We start from the raw sequence: 15734 nt of genomic DNA on the forward strand, positions 1-15734 counted from the left end.
GGAACGCAGGGTGGTATGACTTTTTTGCCGACCCGGCGATCCCACGCCAAAAAGTTTGGAAAAGTGCAATTTTTACCTAATTTTAAGGTTTGCAGAGAGTTCTGGGTAGGAAAACATTGGGGGACCCATGCATGCCATACCTCCCTGGAGTCCCCCGGGTGTCTAGTTTTCAGAACTGTTTGGGTTTGCTACTTTGCAAAGAATACCACCGAGCCCCGGGCCACAAACTCAGATGCCCCCCCCCCAAAATCAAGGTAGTTTTGCAATAAGGTAATGTAAATTCACCACCGTACAATTTGAACCGTTTCCAGTTGCAGCCACTATGTTTACCCACGCAAGTGAGGTACCGTTTTTTTCGGGAGACCTGGGGGCACGCTGGGTGGGTGGAAATTTGTTGATCCACGCAGATTCCAGAACTTTCCACCACAGAAATGTGAGGAAAATGTGTTTTTTTGGTCAAATTTTTATGTTTGCAAGGGATTCTGGGTAACAAAACCTGGGGGTAGGCAGGCGAGTCACCCCATCCTGAATTCCCCTGGGTGTCTAGTTTTCAAAAATGTATAGGTTTGCTAGGTTTCCCTAGGTGCTGGCAGAGCTACGGCGCAAAAACAAAAGGTAGTCTTTTTGTCCGAATCGTGCTAAATTTCACTGGGAAATTGAGGTGCGACCATGCTGCGTTTTGCGCTGTTTCATGTCGCAGCCACTATGCCTACCCACGCAAGTGAGGTACCGTTTTTTTCGGGAGACCTGGGGGCACGCTGGGTGGGTGGAAATTTGTTGATCCACGCAGATTCCAGAACTTTCCACCACAGAAATGTGAGGAAAATGTGTTTTTTTGGTCAAATTTTTATGTTTGCAAGGGATTCTGGGTAACAAAACCTGGGGGTAGGCAGGCGAGTCACCCCATCCTGAATTTCCCTGGGTGTCTAGTTTTCAAAAATGTATAGGTTTGCTAGGTTTCCCTAGGTGCTGGCAGAGCTACGGCGCAAAAACAAAAGGTAGTCTTTTTGTCCGAATCGTGCTAAATTTCACTGAGAAATTGAGGTGCGACCATGCTGCGTTTTGCGCTGTTTCATGTCGCAGCCACTATGCCTACCCACGCAAGTGAGGTACCGTTTTTTTCGGGAGACCTGGGGGCACGCTGGGTGGGTGGAAATTTGTTGATCCACGCAGATTCCAGAACTTTCCACCACAGAAATGTGAGGAAAATGTGTTTTTTTGGTCAAATTTTTATGTTTGCAAGGGATTCTGGGTAACAAAACCTGGGGGTAGGCAGGCGAGTCACCCCATCCTGAATTCCCCTGGGTGTCTAGTTTTCAAAAATGTATAGGTTTGCTAGGTTTCCCTAGGTGCTGGCAGAGCTACGGCGCAAAAACAAAAGGTAGTCTTTTTGTCCGAATCGTGCTAAATTTCACTGGGAAATTGAGGTGCGACCATGCTGCGTTTTGCGCTGTTTCATGTGGCAGCCACTATGCCTACCCACGCAAGTGAGGTACCGTTTTTTTCGGGAGACCTGGGGGCACGCTGGGTGGGTGGAAATTTGTTGATCCACGCAGATTCCAGAACTTTCCACCACAGAAATGTGAGGAAAATGTGTTTTTTTGGTCAAATTTTTATGTTTGCAAGGGATTCTGGGTAACAAAACCTGGGGGTAGGCAGGCGAGTCACCCCATCCTGAATTCCCCTGGGTGTCTAGTTTTCAAAAATGTATAGGTTTGCTAGGTTTCCCTAGGTGCTGGCAGAGCTACGGCGCAAAAACAAAAGGTAGTCTTTTTGTCCGAATCGTGCTAAATTTCACTGGGAAATTGAGGTGCGACTATGCTGCGTTTTGCGCTGTTTCATGTCGCAGCCACTATGCCTACCCACGCAAGTGAGGTACCGTTTTTTTCGGGAGACCTGGGGGCACGCTGGGTGGGTGGAAATTTGTTGATCCACGCAGATTCCAGAACTTTCCACCACAGAAATGTGAGGAAAATGTGTTTTTTTGGTCAAATTTTTATGTTTGCAAGGGATTCTGGGTAACAAAACCTGGGGGTAGGCAGGCGAGTCACCACATCCTGAATTCCCCTGGGTATCTAGTTTTCAAAAATGTATAGGTTTGCTAGGTTTCCCTAGGTGCTGGCAGAGCTACGGCGCAAAAACAAAAGGTAGTCTTTTTGTCCGAATCGTGCTAAATTTCACTGGGAAATTGAGGTGCGACCATGCTGCGTTTTGCGCTGTTTCATGTCGCAGCCACTATGCCTACCCACGCAAGTGAGGTACCGTTTTTTTCGGGAGACCTGGGGGCACGCTGGGTGGGTGGAAATTTGTTGATCCACGCAGATTCCAGAACTTTCCACCACAGAAATGTGAGGAAAATGTGTTTTTTTGGTCAAATTTTTATGTTTGCAAGGGATTCTGGGTAACAAAACCTGGGGGTAGGCAGGCGAGTCACCCCATCCTGAATTCCCCTGGGTGTCTAGTTTTCAAAAATGTATAGGTTTGGTAGGTTTCCCTAGGTGCTGGCAGAGCTACGGCGCAAAAACAAAAGGTAGTCTTTTTGTCCGAATCGTGCTAAATTTCACTGGGAAATTGAGGTGCGACCATGCTGCGTTTTGCGCTGTTTCATGTCGCAGCCACTATGCCTACCCACGCAAGTGAGGTACCGTTTTTTTCGGGAGACCTGGGGGCACGCTGGGTGGGTGGAAATTTGTTGATCCACGCAGATTCCAGAACTTTCCACCACAGAAATGTGAGGAAAATGTGTTTTTTTGGTCAAATTTTTATGTTTGCAAGGGATTCTGGGTAACAAAACCTGGGGGTAGGCAGGCGAGTCACCCCATCCTGAATTCCCCTGGGTGTCTAGTTTTCAAAAATGTATAGGTTTGCTAGGTTTCCCTAGGTGCTGGCAGAGCTACGGCGCAAAAACAAAAGGTAGTCTTTTTGTCCGAATCGTGCTAAATTTCACTGGGAAATTGAGGTGCGACCATGCTGCGTTTTGCGCTGTTTCATGTCGCAGCCACTATGCCTACCCACGCAAGTGAGGTACCGTTTTTTTCGGGAGACCTGGGGGCACGCTGGGTGGGTGGAAATTTGTTGATCCACGCAGATTCCAGAACTTTCCACCACAGAAATGTGAGGAAAATGTGTTTTTTTGGTCAAATTTTTATGTTTGCAAGGGATTCTGGGTAACAAAACCTGGGGGTAGGCAGGCGAGTCACCCCATCCTGAATTTCCCTGGGTGTCTAGTTTTCAAAAATGTATAGGTTTGCTAGGTTTCCCTAGGTTCTGGCAGAGCTACGGCGCAAAAACAAAAGGTAGTCTTTTTGTCCGAATCGTGCTAAATTTCACTGGGAAATTGAGGTGCAACCATGCTGCGTTTTGCGCTGTTTCATGTCGCAGCCACTATGCCTACCCACGCAAGTGAGGTACCGTTTTTTTCGGGAGACCTGGGGGCACGCTGGGTGAGTGGAAATTTGTTGATCCACGCAGATTCCAGAACTTTCCACCACAGAAATGTGAGGAAAATGTGTTTTTTTGGTCAAATTTTTATGTTTGCAAGGGATTCTGGGTAACAAAACCTGGGGGTAGGCAGGCGAGTCACCCCATCCTGAATTCCCCTGGGTGTCTAGTTTTCAAAAATGTATAGGTTTGCTAGGTTTCCCTAGATGCTGGCAGAGCTACGGCGCAAAAACAAAAGGTAGTCTTTTTGTCCGAATCGTGCTAAATTTCACTGGGAAATTGAGGTGCGACCATGCTGCGTTTTGCGCTGTTTCATGTCGCAGCCACTATGCCTACCCACGCAAGTGAGGTACCGTTTTTTTCGGGAGACCTGGGGGCACGCTGGGTGGGTGGAAATTTGTTGATCCACGCAGATTCCAGAACTTTCCACCACAGAAATGTGAGGAAAATGTGTTTTTTTGGTCAAATTTTTATGTTTGCAAGGGATTCTGGGTAACAAAACCTGGGGGTAGGCAGGCGAGTCACCCCATCCTGAATTCCCCTGGGTGTCTAGTTTTCAAAAATGTATAGGTTTGCTAGGTTTCCCTAGGTGCTGGCAGAGCTACGGCGCAAAAACAAAAGGTAGTCTTTTTGTCCGAATCGTGCTAAATTTCACTGGGAAATTGAGGTGCGACCATGCTGCGTTTTGCGCTGTTTCATGTCGCAGCCACTATGCCTACCCACGCAAGTGAGGTACCGTTTTTTTCGGGAGACCTGGGGGCACGCTGGGTGGGTGGAAATTTGTTGATCCACGCAGATTCCAGAACTTACCACCACAGAAATGTGAGGAAAATGTGTTTTTTTGGTCAAATTTTTATGTTTGCAAGGGATTCTGGGTAACAAAACCTGGGGATAGGCAGGCGAGTCACCCCATCCTGAATTTCCCTGGGTGTCTAGTTTTCAAAAATGTATAGGTTTGCTAGGTTTCCCTAGGTGCTGGCAGAGCTACGGCGCAAAAACAAAAGGTAGTCTTTTTGTCCGAATCGTGCTAAATTTCACTGGGAAATTGAGGTGCGACCATGCTGCGTTTTGCGCTGTTTCATGTCGCAGCCACTATGCCTACCCACGCAAGTGAGGTACCGTTTTTTTCGGGAGACCTGGGGGCACGCTGGGTGGGTGGAAATTTGTTGATCCACGCAGATTCCAGAACTTTCCACCACAGAAATGTGAGGAAAATGTGTTTATTTTGTGAAAAACTTAGCTTTGCAAGGGATTCTGGGTAACAAAACCTGGTGGTAGGCAGTCGAGTCACCCCATCCTGAATTCCCCTGGGTGTCTACTTTTCAAAAATGTATAGGTTTGCAAGGTTTCCCTAGGTGCCGGCAGAGCTAGGGTGCAAAAACTACAGGTAGGCACTTTGCCAAAAAAGGGTCAATTTGTAACTGCTAAATTTAGGTGCGACCACGTTGCATTTTCCGCCGTTTCCTGTCGCAGGCACAAGGCCGACCCACACAAGTGAGGTACCGTTTTTATCGGGACACTTGGGGTAATTCAGATTTGTAAATCAACTGTTATTACCAATTGAGCTTTCATGCATTTCTCCCTTTGAATGAAAGACATTGAGTAAAAAAAAAATCTTTATGAAAAATGACCAATAATTCTCATGCTAGTATGAGTATTCCCAACTTTGAAAATGTGCAATTATATACTGTTTCTGAAGTCTATAATTTGTACCCAATTCAGAAATACATAGGTGTCTTTCATACAGATTATTCCATGTATACATTTTCCAAGACAAAGTGCACTATACCCAGTAAATGAAAAAATACCATTGCAAGTTGCTGCTCAGTTTTTGGATCTGGGTTCGTCGGGTTCTTGGTGAAACTACAAGTCCTATATATCCCCACAACCAGGAAGGTCTAACGGATGTAACGGTATATTGCTTTCCAAGAGCTGTCAAAATTAGAAAAAGTTATAGGTGAAAACGTTGAGACAAAAGGCTGTTTTTTTCAACAAAATTTCAAATATTCCAATATCTAACTGTTAGTTTCTATAACGAAACCTTCATGGATTTAGACAAATGACCCCTTTCTGAATTCAGAATTTTGTCTACTTTTCGAAAATGTAAAGCTTTCCAGGATCCATTATTGCTTTCAAACTCATTTCTACCATTAACTGGAAGGAGGTGGAAAGCTCTAAAAATAGCAAAAATAGGCTATGTCCCAGAAAAATGCCAAAACTGAGTGAAAAATTTCGGTTCTCTGACAAAAGTCTGTCATTCCCTGAAAGCTGAGAAAATGGAGATTTCAGCCCCACAAACCTTTTTGTGATACCATTTTCAGGGAAACACCCAGAGGCTTTCATTTGCAGCCCGTTTTTCCCATTTTTCTGAAAAAAACAAAAAAATCACTATATTTTGCTAAATTTCTGGGCCCCCTCCAAAGGAATCCACAAACCCAGGGCGCCTTTAGAATCCACATGATGTTGGAAGAAAAGGACGCAAATTTGGCGTGGATACCTTATGTGGTCAAAAAGTTACAAGGGCCTAAGCGCGCACTACTCCAAAACGCCAAAAAAAGCCTCAGCACAGGAGGGGAAAAGGCCTAGCAGCGAAGGGGTTAAACAATCATTCCATCACTATCACGTTCTTTCTGATGCCCTACATGTTACGGGTTTACCCAAACAGGTGTCCCGTGTTCAATGTGCCACTGGAACAAAGCTATACCTGGCTGATGAGCCCTAATAAGAGTGAAACTGGTCCTGGGTTGCTAATGTTCGGGTTCAGAGAGAATATAGCCTGGCAGTTGGGGTTCGCCTGTTTCTGTTCTGGAAGATTAATTCAAGCATTCCATCACCTTGTTTTTAGTGCCCTTTATGATGAAAACATACATTATATCCAGCAAAGTTTGGATCTCAGCTGGTCCATTTCCTTTAAAGTGAGGGATAGTACAAGGCGGGACACCCCTTCCTGTGATTTTTATTATTTTTTAGGATTTGCATTGTGTGGAAGAGTTAAAGCACGGGCCACTGGTGTACATCAGCTAAATGGGGCCTCGCTTAAAGAAGTGCCATTATAGTGTATGGTGTAGGACATTCCAGCTTTACCTGGGATGCAGCTAAGGTTTTGCTGTAGTACTCCACTGGCATTATATTTTCAACAATATCTACAAGGCACCAAAAAGAACTCTCCTCCTCTTGCATGACCAACAGGATAAGTGCTGCTAATCTAGAGAAAATAGAAAAGAAAAATGGGTTAAACTGATAATCAATTAAAGCTAGTAATTAGCCGTCAAATATGGATGAGAAGTCACGAAAATAAGAATGCGGGTAACATTTTTCTTCTGAAGTTATACGTTTTTTAAAGTATAGATTTTGTCGAGTTCACAGGTTAAAACCTATTCATGTTTCATGTGTCTAGAATACTTTAATACTTGGAAACAATAATGTTCTTATTATAGTTGAGCTTAAGGTAGCTTGTAGTCAGAACCACCCGTTATGCAAACATGATCTCAAGACTAGTCTATAATAATAATGGGAAAGACACTGACTTAAAATACCTTGAAACCGAAGACTTTATACTTATGGCATCAATACATTCTTTTTGCATTCAGACGTTTTTGCTATTACATTATAAAAATGCAATTCTGCAACAGAAATGTTCTAGGGTCTAACGTTTGGAATCTTCCTCCTCACACCTTGTGCTTTATAGAACCTGAAGAAGATTTTTTGAAATAATTAAAAACTTGGTTATTTTCAGCCTAAGACTCTTGTCATTCGCTAATTTAGTGACATCTGCATTCATTTCTGGACCTGTAGCAGTTTTCTAGCATAGCACCAGGATGCTCCTTGGAGTGACAGCTGTGCTTAACACATGTTTCATTCATTCATTCAGTTATTCAAATACGTTTCATTCAAATCACAAAAAAACCTAAGGTAGCAGTACAAACTAGGAACCAAGAAACAGCAAAGAAGATGAAACAGCACCTCATAACCAGGGCGACATTATTGCACCAAGACTATGAGGGATTATTTTCTCCCATCCAGTTCCTGCTGATGTTTTTTGTCTTTCCCGTGCATAGCAACGGTACTTTGTTTGCCCTGACAACACCCTGGATCAGCTGTTCAACTTATTAGGAGTCTATTCAGGGAAAGCAAACCCATAGGATTTGTCAGTACTGGAGCTGAGCACCAGATAAACCTAAATAGTAATTGAAACTACTGGGACAAGAACTAAACGAGCAGTGGAAGGTTCAAATAATGAGGCACCCTCCTCAACTGGGCTCTAAGAAACTGGAAGGAAGATGACTTGAAAAGACAAAAGGAAAAGCACTGAGGCGTAGCATCACATGAGGTCTGTACAGTTGCAGGTGGAGTGGGGCTCGAAAATCTTATCAATAAAGATAATATGATAATAAAAAAAAATGTATATGTTATATGTTTGATCTAAATAGGTTACATTTGATAAGTTGCAGTATTTCAATCCACATTTAGGAGCCATATCCTCTTATTTAATAACTAAAGTGAGTAATAACTATGGACTTTGCCGTTGTCCAGAATCATCAAATTGCCACTGAGTAGCCGCACACTAATCAACCGCCTCTCTATTGAGTTCAATGAATTACCTATTAGACTGGTTGGTCCGACAGCACTCTGAGTGTCTATTTTAATACTTCCAAACCTCCATACATCTTAAAAGCTTATAATATACAATGATTCATTAATTCAAAATAAAGCCAAAAAATCTTTTCTAATAGACAGAGGGGCTTGCCTTTGGGGATGCCGAAGGCAAACCCGTCTCCACATACCAGCTGGGCCCACGGCCGGCAACGCTGCCTCTTCTTCTCCACTGCAATTCTCAACTGAGCACTTGATTAGCCTTAGCTCTTGAATTACTACCGTGAGATTTTCGTCTGTTGCCATGAAGACTGTTCCTTCCTCCTGTTTTCTAATTAATCAGTTCTGAACTCTTTCCCTACTCTGTCTCTCTGGTGTTATCTGATAAATGCTCAATCCCTCGCACGCTGCAAACAAAAGGCCAATGACCTTATATCAACTCTTAATGTAGATGTTGTGTTCGTTACTGAAACCTGGCTTCATGAGGCCTCACAACGGGACATCGCTTTGGCCACCCCTGATCACTATGTTGACCGCCTCACCAAAACGTGTTTCTTGACAGAAACTCTTTCCTCTAATGATACTGGGTTGTTTAGCAATGCTATTGAGAAAGCCAAACTACTGAAACCCCCCAACAATCACCATGACGGTGGACGTAGAAAATCCTTTGATAAGGTTCCTGCATGATGTAGAAGAGCGCTTCTCTTTGGGAAAGCCTTTTCCCCATATAATCCTCACATTATACAAAATTCTCTCAGCCACAGTCAGCATTAATGGCTTCCTCTTCAAAATCATTTTGCTACAAGCGACAACAGGAGTGACCCCTTTCCCCATCTATTGTTTTTGCCATTTACGGAACCTCTAGTAATCTCTATTAGAGAAAATTCAAATGTTATGAGCATTCCATTTAATTTGGGCTGATATAAGACAGCAAAATGCACAGATGGCAGTCTCATATTTGTAATTTATTGAGGATGTAGGGAGGACTATTCCTGTAATTCTAGATACAGTAGATAAAATATAATGAAGTCTCGGGATATTGCGTAACAAGGATAAAACAGAAGTCCTGCCAATAAAAAACCTGTGCCTTTGCTTTCCAGAGAAGGGACAGAGTCCAGGATGAAATACCTCAGTATTTGGTTTGAATCTAATCTGAACAAATTCATAAGACATAATGAAAAGGTTACACTACAATTGATAAAGTACCTTCTGAACCAATCGTCCCCTAAATTCATTGCCCGAGACAGCGGGATAGGATTTAACCAGTTAAAAAATGATTTACCTGCTTATCAACTTCTTCACAAACATGTTCCAAATCCAATTGTCTGGGTGTATTAGGTGTTTCATGTGTGGGAGCAGTCGGGACGCCAGGATTTTGCTCAGTATTTTGAAATCTGTGTTGAGTATGGACAAAGGCCTGAAGTCCCACACTCCAGCATCGGGCCAGGCACCTTGGGGAGGGGGACCACAGTTGCAGTTTGTGTGAAGTTCGGCAAATGTCCCGACTCGAGAGCCTCAGCGTACAAGGAGACCAGATGGGTGGCCAGTTCTGTTATATAGTTAGCGAAAAACTCTGCTGGGAGGCCCATCCAGGCACGGTGTCTTACCATTGGCCAACGACGCAATGGCCCCTCAGATCTCTAGGATAGTTAGAGGGCTGTCCAACTCTTCCGCCGTCTGTTCTTCCACAATGCAGAGGGGAAGCGGGCCAGGAATGAACCACAGTCTGCCTGGGGGGCCTCTTGGGGGGTGGTGTACAGTGTTACCTAGTAGCGCTGGAATCGTTTGTTGATCTTGTCTGGGTCGAATTCGGTTGAGCCTGGTGTGTGTGTGCGTGTACCCCTGTTCATTGCGTGCTATCCAGCGGGCACGGCACTCCCTCAATGGTCAAGAGCTCCCGGTGTAGTTCCCTTTGCATGCCAGTTGTTTGGCCCATACAATGTCCCTTCACCACCACCTTGAATGCCTCCCAAGAAGCGTAGCTAACAGACAAAATGTTATGTTATGTAAAAGTATTTGTAAAGCGCAGCTTCCACCATACGGTTTCTTGGCGCTGTGAGCGTGTGGAGACAGATCAAGGGGGGATTTAGTCGTATGCTTTGCGAAACAGATGGGTTTTGAGAAGGGACCTGAAGTGAGGATAGGAAGCTGTAAGCCTAAACTCTAAAGGGAGTGCATTCCAAAAGGAAGGGGCCAGAAAAGAAAATCTGAGCCCACCATGTTTCTTACGCCTGAAAGCAGGGATATTGAGTAGGGTAAGATGAGAGGAGCGGAGATTGCGAGGGGGGACATAATGATGAAGAAGGGAAGAAATGAAAAGAGGACCAAGGCCAGCTAGGGCTTTGAAAATAACACAGCCCAATTTAAAATAGCAGCGTTCTGTTACCAGGAGCCAATGAAGGGTTTTCCGAAGGGGGCGCACATGCTGATGTCTAGGCTGATGAAAAATTAGCCGTGCAGCTTGATTCTGAACCAGCTGGAGGCGGTTCAATTGATAGGAAGGAATGCCGGCATAAAGAGAATTGGCGTAATCAATTCTAGAGATGACCAACGCCAAAAGGGTCAAGGTGAGGGCAGAGGTGGTGAGGAAGCGCGCAATTTTCCGAATTTTGCGTAGGTGAAAAAAACTAGAGGAGACCACAGCATTGATCTGGGGTTTCATCGAGAGATCGTTGCTGATGATCACCCCAAGACTTTTCGCGGAATTTGTGGGAGGGGGGAGGCCTAAACTTGTTGGCCAAAAGTGGGGCCTCCAGGGGTTAGAGGCACCCCCGATAAGAACCAATTCGGTCTTATCTGGGTTAAGTTTAACCTTTGCCTGCTAATGACAAGGTGAACTCGTCATGAGGCACACTGGAGCTGTGCTCATGACAAGGTCAACTCGTCATGTAAAATGGGATTCATAAATATTCAGCACCGGAGGGGAAAAGCCTTAGCAGCCAAGGTGTTAAGATGGTTTGCCCCCATCCAGTCACTGATGTGACATAAGGTGGACTGGAAATTATAGACAGATTGGTCTGAGGGGTTAATGTAAAAAATCAGCTGAATGTCATCCGCATAGTTGAATGCGGTGACATTGCTGTTACATGGACTGGATAAGGGGGGTCAGGTATAAATTAAAAAGGAGGGGGGAAAGAGAAGAGCCCTGTGGGACACCACATGTCATCCCAACTTTCTCCGCGGAGAACTGGGAGAGACGAACGGCCTGTTAGCGGTTACTCAAAAAAGAGTGAACCCAGTTAAGGGCCGATCCCTGTATGCCGGCCTCCCTGACATGGTCGATCAAGATCTTATGGTCAACCGTGTCAAAGGCGGCCGACAAATCCAGGAGTACCAAGGCCTGACTGGTGTTAGAGTCGGCTCCCCTCCGCAGCTCCTCCATCACTGAGAGAATGACCGACTCAGTGGAATGAGCGGGTCTAAAGCCCGCCTGTTGGGAATCGAGGAACTGTGAGCGCTCAATGAAGAGGCTCAGAGAGTTGGTGACATGGGACTCAATGATTTTGCTGAGATAGGGGAGTAAAGAGATAGGGCGAAAATTACTCATGACCGAGGGATCTGCGTTAGGTTTTTTGAGGATGGGAACCACCTCGGCATTTTTAAAAGAGCTGGGAACAAGGCCCCATTTAAGGGAGTCATTTAACAGTGTCAGGGGGGGAGAAGGGCAGGCGGAGAAGGCCTCGCGTAAGACATGGGGAGGGCAGCAATCAGTAGGGGAACCAGAGGACACTTTATGCAGAAGAGTCAAAAACTCAGCCTCTGTGATCGGGGGAATCTGAGTTATTGATTGGGGGTACATAGGGTAACCACGAGAGGGAGGGGGCCGGAAGTGGCAGGGGGACAGATGCTATGTTTGATTTTAGTTATTTTATCAATAAAGAACTGATTTAGGGAGTCGCAGAGCTCTTGGGAAGGGAGGGGTCTAATGGTTACCCTATCTGGGTGGGATAGCTCCTCAACAATAGAGAAGATGTCCTTAGCTTTGGAAACAGAATCAGTAATCTTCTTTGAAAAATAGGCGGTTTTTGCTTGCAAAATGGCTGATTTGTACTCTTTAAGCTGGAACGTGAATGCCGACTTATTGTCGGCGGCATAGTCACGGCGCCAACGCCGCTCAGCTTGTCTAAGTCTGAGTTTTTTCTCTTTAAGATCTTCCGAGAACCATCTTTGTGCGTCGTGGGGGCGCTTGAGTCTAACCTGTCTGAGAGGGGCTATGATGTTACAAGCTGAATCAAGCCAATGATTAAGGCCGGAGGCCTGGGCGTCTAAGGAGTCACAGTCGGGGGGAGGAGAGGCTTTGAGCAGGGATATGAATTCGCTAAGGTCAGCTTTATTCCAATTCCTGGCTGAGAGGTTGGTCTCAGGTGTTCGAGTAGTGTTTGACCCAATAGTCAAAGAAAAAGTAATAATGTCCGACCAAAGGCAGGGAAGGATACAGGGAATGGAAATATCTAGGTTGATAGTCCATACCTGGTCCAGTATATGGCCTTTTACATGGGTAGCTGATTTGATATGTTGGGAGCAGTTAATGCTTGTCAGAAGGTCAGTAAAGGCCAGTGAACACGCACTCTCTTTGTCGTCAGAGGGCCAGTAGTTAAAATCTCCCAAAATTAGAACTTTGGAGTTATTGATGACCAATTGGGAGAGCATGTTACCAAACCTGGATGGGAAGTTGGGCATATACTGGGGGGGGGCGATAAACCAAAACGCAAATAAGTGGTACCGCTGGAGATTCAAGTTTGAGGACAAGACAATTGACCAAGCTAATATCATCCACAGCCAATGAGGAGAAACGGGTGGGGTGCTTGATGATAGCTGCCACCCTACCGCCTGGTTTGCCTGAGACCCTATTAGCCTGGAGGATGTAATAGCCTGGCGGGGTCGCAGCAAGAATATACGGGGAGGATTTCTCATTGAGCCATGTCTCGGTGATGAATAGTAGGTCGGGTTTATCAAAATCCAGAAATTGAAATATTTCCAGCTGGTGCTTGGGTAGGGAACGAGTGTTCAAATAGTATACAGTAAGCTCAGAGTTAACAGTCATTTTGGTGAGGAAGAGGGAGGGGACCGTGCACGGCGGAATGTTAGGAAGGGGATCCATGGCCGGAGGGGAAGCGACCTCAGGAAAACCCGTCTCAGGCAGAGCAGCCCCAATGAGTTAAGTTTGGACTGAGTGATGGTACTGAGGGGCCAGAGAGCCTGCAGAAGAGTCAAATCATGGGCCGAATACCTGGTGGGGGTTGCAGAGTGGAGTGCCCCTTGTCCCGGCCAGTCGCGGACGGGCGCAGAAGGGCTTACCTTAGGCGCACCTTCGGCGCGCCGTCGGCGCGCCCGCTGCGCTCGTCCTCTGCGCGGCCGAGTAACCGCCTCCCCCATATTGCGACCCAGGGAGTGACGTAGCAGGGGGGAGGTGTCGCGTCCCTCCGTTCAAGCGGCACGAAATCGCCGTGACGGACCAGGGACCGATAAGGTAAGTGCAGAGGGGGAGAGGGTATTTTAAAAACAAGTTTTTAGCACCAGAACACAAAGTAATACAAGATGGTACAAGTTAGCCTGTTCTTAAATCAGCCGCGCTAACACTCGCATTCAGTTTAAAAGAAATCGCATAGCTCGCCAACCAGCATCTGGCACACACTACTCACCCTACTCACACTACTCAAAATATATATATATCACTGGGAAAAACACATATATCAATGGGAAATATCGAGATGAACCTATGGAATAACTGAACTCTTTCCTCAAATTGCTTAACCCCCTGAACTGATGGCAATCTATCAGTCAATAGTGATACCAAAGCAGATATCATGGATTCACACCAATATTCAATGTAGACTACTGGCTGTCCAACCATCATCTCTCTATGCCATTACCTTTACCTATTTCTGTCTTTCCTTTTCATCCCTGTTAACACCGGATGCTTTTACAGGGGAGTTTTCTCTTAATTAAGCAGGTACCAAATGTAATATTACTATTAAATTATATTTGCGTCTCAGAGTTCTTTATTTATAATTAATATAACTGCATTACATAATACCACACAAAAAGCAATGCACAAAGAGTTTCAAAACTGATGCTGGAGAATGAGTTATGTATTCTGCAACCTATGCGTGTTCCTGTACTCATTTATTTACCAAAAACTGGTTGAATACAAAATTATTAGGAAGTCTATGGCTTACTTTTTTTTAAATGTCTTAACTTTTTGTTATTCAGAGAACTTAATTTCAGTTCAGTTACTTCCCTTAGGAAGCTACTGCTTTTCATCAATATATATCATGTATTACATCTTATTCAGCAAGTTAAGCTTGCTACCCAGTTGTTTTGAACAAGTTCTTCCTGCCCTTTCACCACCTGAAGGCAACGTTGCTGCCGACCTGACCAACAATTTACATTTTTGGTGGATATTGGCCCTAAATTCTCTTGCAACTTGTGAGCTGATTACTTCATCTCCAGATCAACTTTCAGCTCCTTGGTTTTTAAAATAACTAGACATTGCTGCACATCTCTAGAAAAGCGATAGTGTGCCAGCTACCATCAGGCAATTAAAATCAATTACCTTTTAGCAATTAATAACTATAAAAACCATATCTGCAAGGTGCGCTCTGCATTTTACTCTTCCTCCATTACTTGTGCTGCCAATTCTAGTTTCAATAATGTTAAAGGAATTTTTTCAGAATATTCTCTCATTTAAATTGGACCTTCGGGGGCGTGGCTTGCGCCCTGCGGAGATGGCGGCGGTTTTGTGACTCTCCCGGGCTGACGGGAGTGAGGCTGAACCAGAGCGACATTCCTGGTGCCTACACCGACTTACGGGTGAGGCATGAGGTGTGTGAAAATGTCCTGAGTTCCACCGGATTTGTTTCGAGCCTTCTCCAGCTCTGAGACCGGCTTTTCTCACTGGCTGAATGGTGGCGTGGTTCTGTGAAGGTTGCGCCCGCCATTTTACGCTGCCGCTGACAGAATTATTTCCAATGCAGCTTTTCAGTTACCGCGCATGATACCTCTTCAACAACTCAATGACCAGCCAAAGGTATTTCACCTTATCTTCAAGTGCAGCTAAGCCCTATGATGTCTCGTTATCAAATGTGCAGCGAATTTTGAATCTGTTGAGCTTTTGACTGTCATTTTTATTTCGTGATTTTCTTTACCGCCGACTGAGCTCTTCTCCCATGCAGCATTTCTTCACTCTGCTAAACGGCATTAATTGGAGCTTCATCATTTCAAGCTTGTTTGGGTCGATGTATTTTATCATAACTGCTCGCCATTGTATTCACTGAATGCACCTGTGGATCTTTGCAGTCATAGCTGCTCTAACTGAGGCATTTACAGTGTTACACATATTGCTTGATTTATGGAAGATTGGTGTGCTCCCCAAGAACATTAACAAAGTTAACTTTTACAAACATCTCAAGGCCTGAAAGAATATTTGCTTCTCAAACCAGGATTTATTATAACTTTGAGCAGGTTTTGTCCGCCATTTTGCCTTTTGGCTCACATTTAATGTTGACAGAACCTCCTTCTCTTGAGACGCTTTTACCATTTCTTCACTGCACAATTATACGATGATTATTTGAAGCTACTCCAAACAATGTCTTGTATAATGTATGTTAGGTCGCGCACCAAGCATTTCTAAGTTTATGACGCTGCATTTATACACTCGACATATCGGAATGTATGCCCTTTTGTCTTAAATGTATTAT

At 44.8% G+C, this 15734-nt stretch overlaps 1 protein-coding gene across 2 annotated transcripts in view; it reads right to left on the reverse strand.

The window, feature by feature from the left end:
- The window catches only part of TBC1D2 (TBC1 domain family member 2), a 511011-nt gene that overhangs the window by 69681 nt on the left and 425596 nt on the right, over positions 1 to 15734 (reverse strand). For both annotated transcript variants that reach the window (XM_078676557.1, XM_078676558.1), the window contains exon 11: positions 6526 to 6646. In XM_078676557.1, the coding sequence (XP_078532683.1) occupies positions 6526 to 6646 (121 nt within the window). The remainder of the gene's footprint in view (positions 1 to 6525; positions 6647 to 15734) is intronic.

This window comes from Lissotriton helveticus, chromosome 2_1 (assembly GCF_964261635.1).
Source record: "Lissotriton helveticus chromosome 2_1, aLisHel1.1, whole genome shotgun sequence".
NCBI lineage: Eukaryota > Metazoa > Chordata > Amphibia > Caudata > Salamandridae > Lissotriton > Lissotriton helveticus.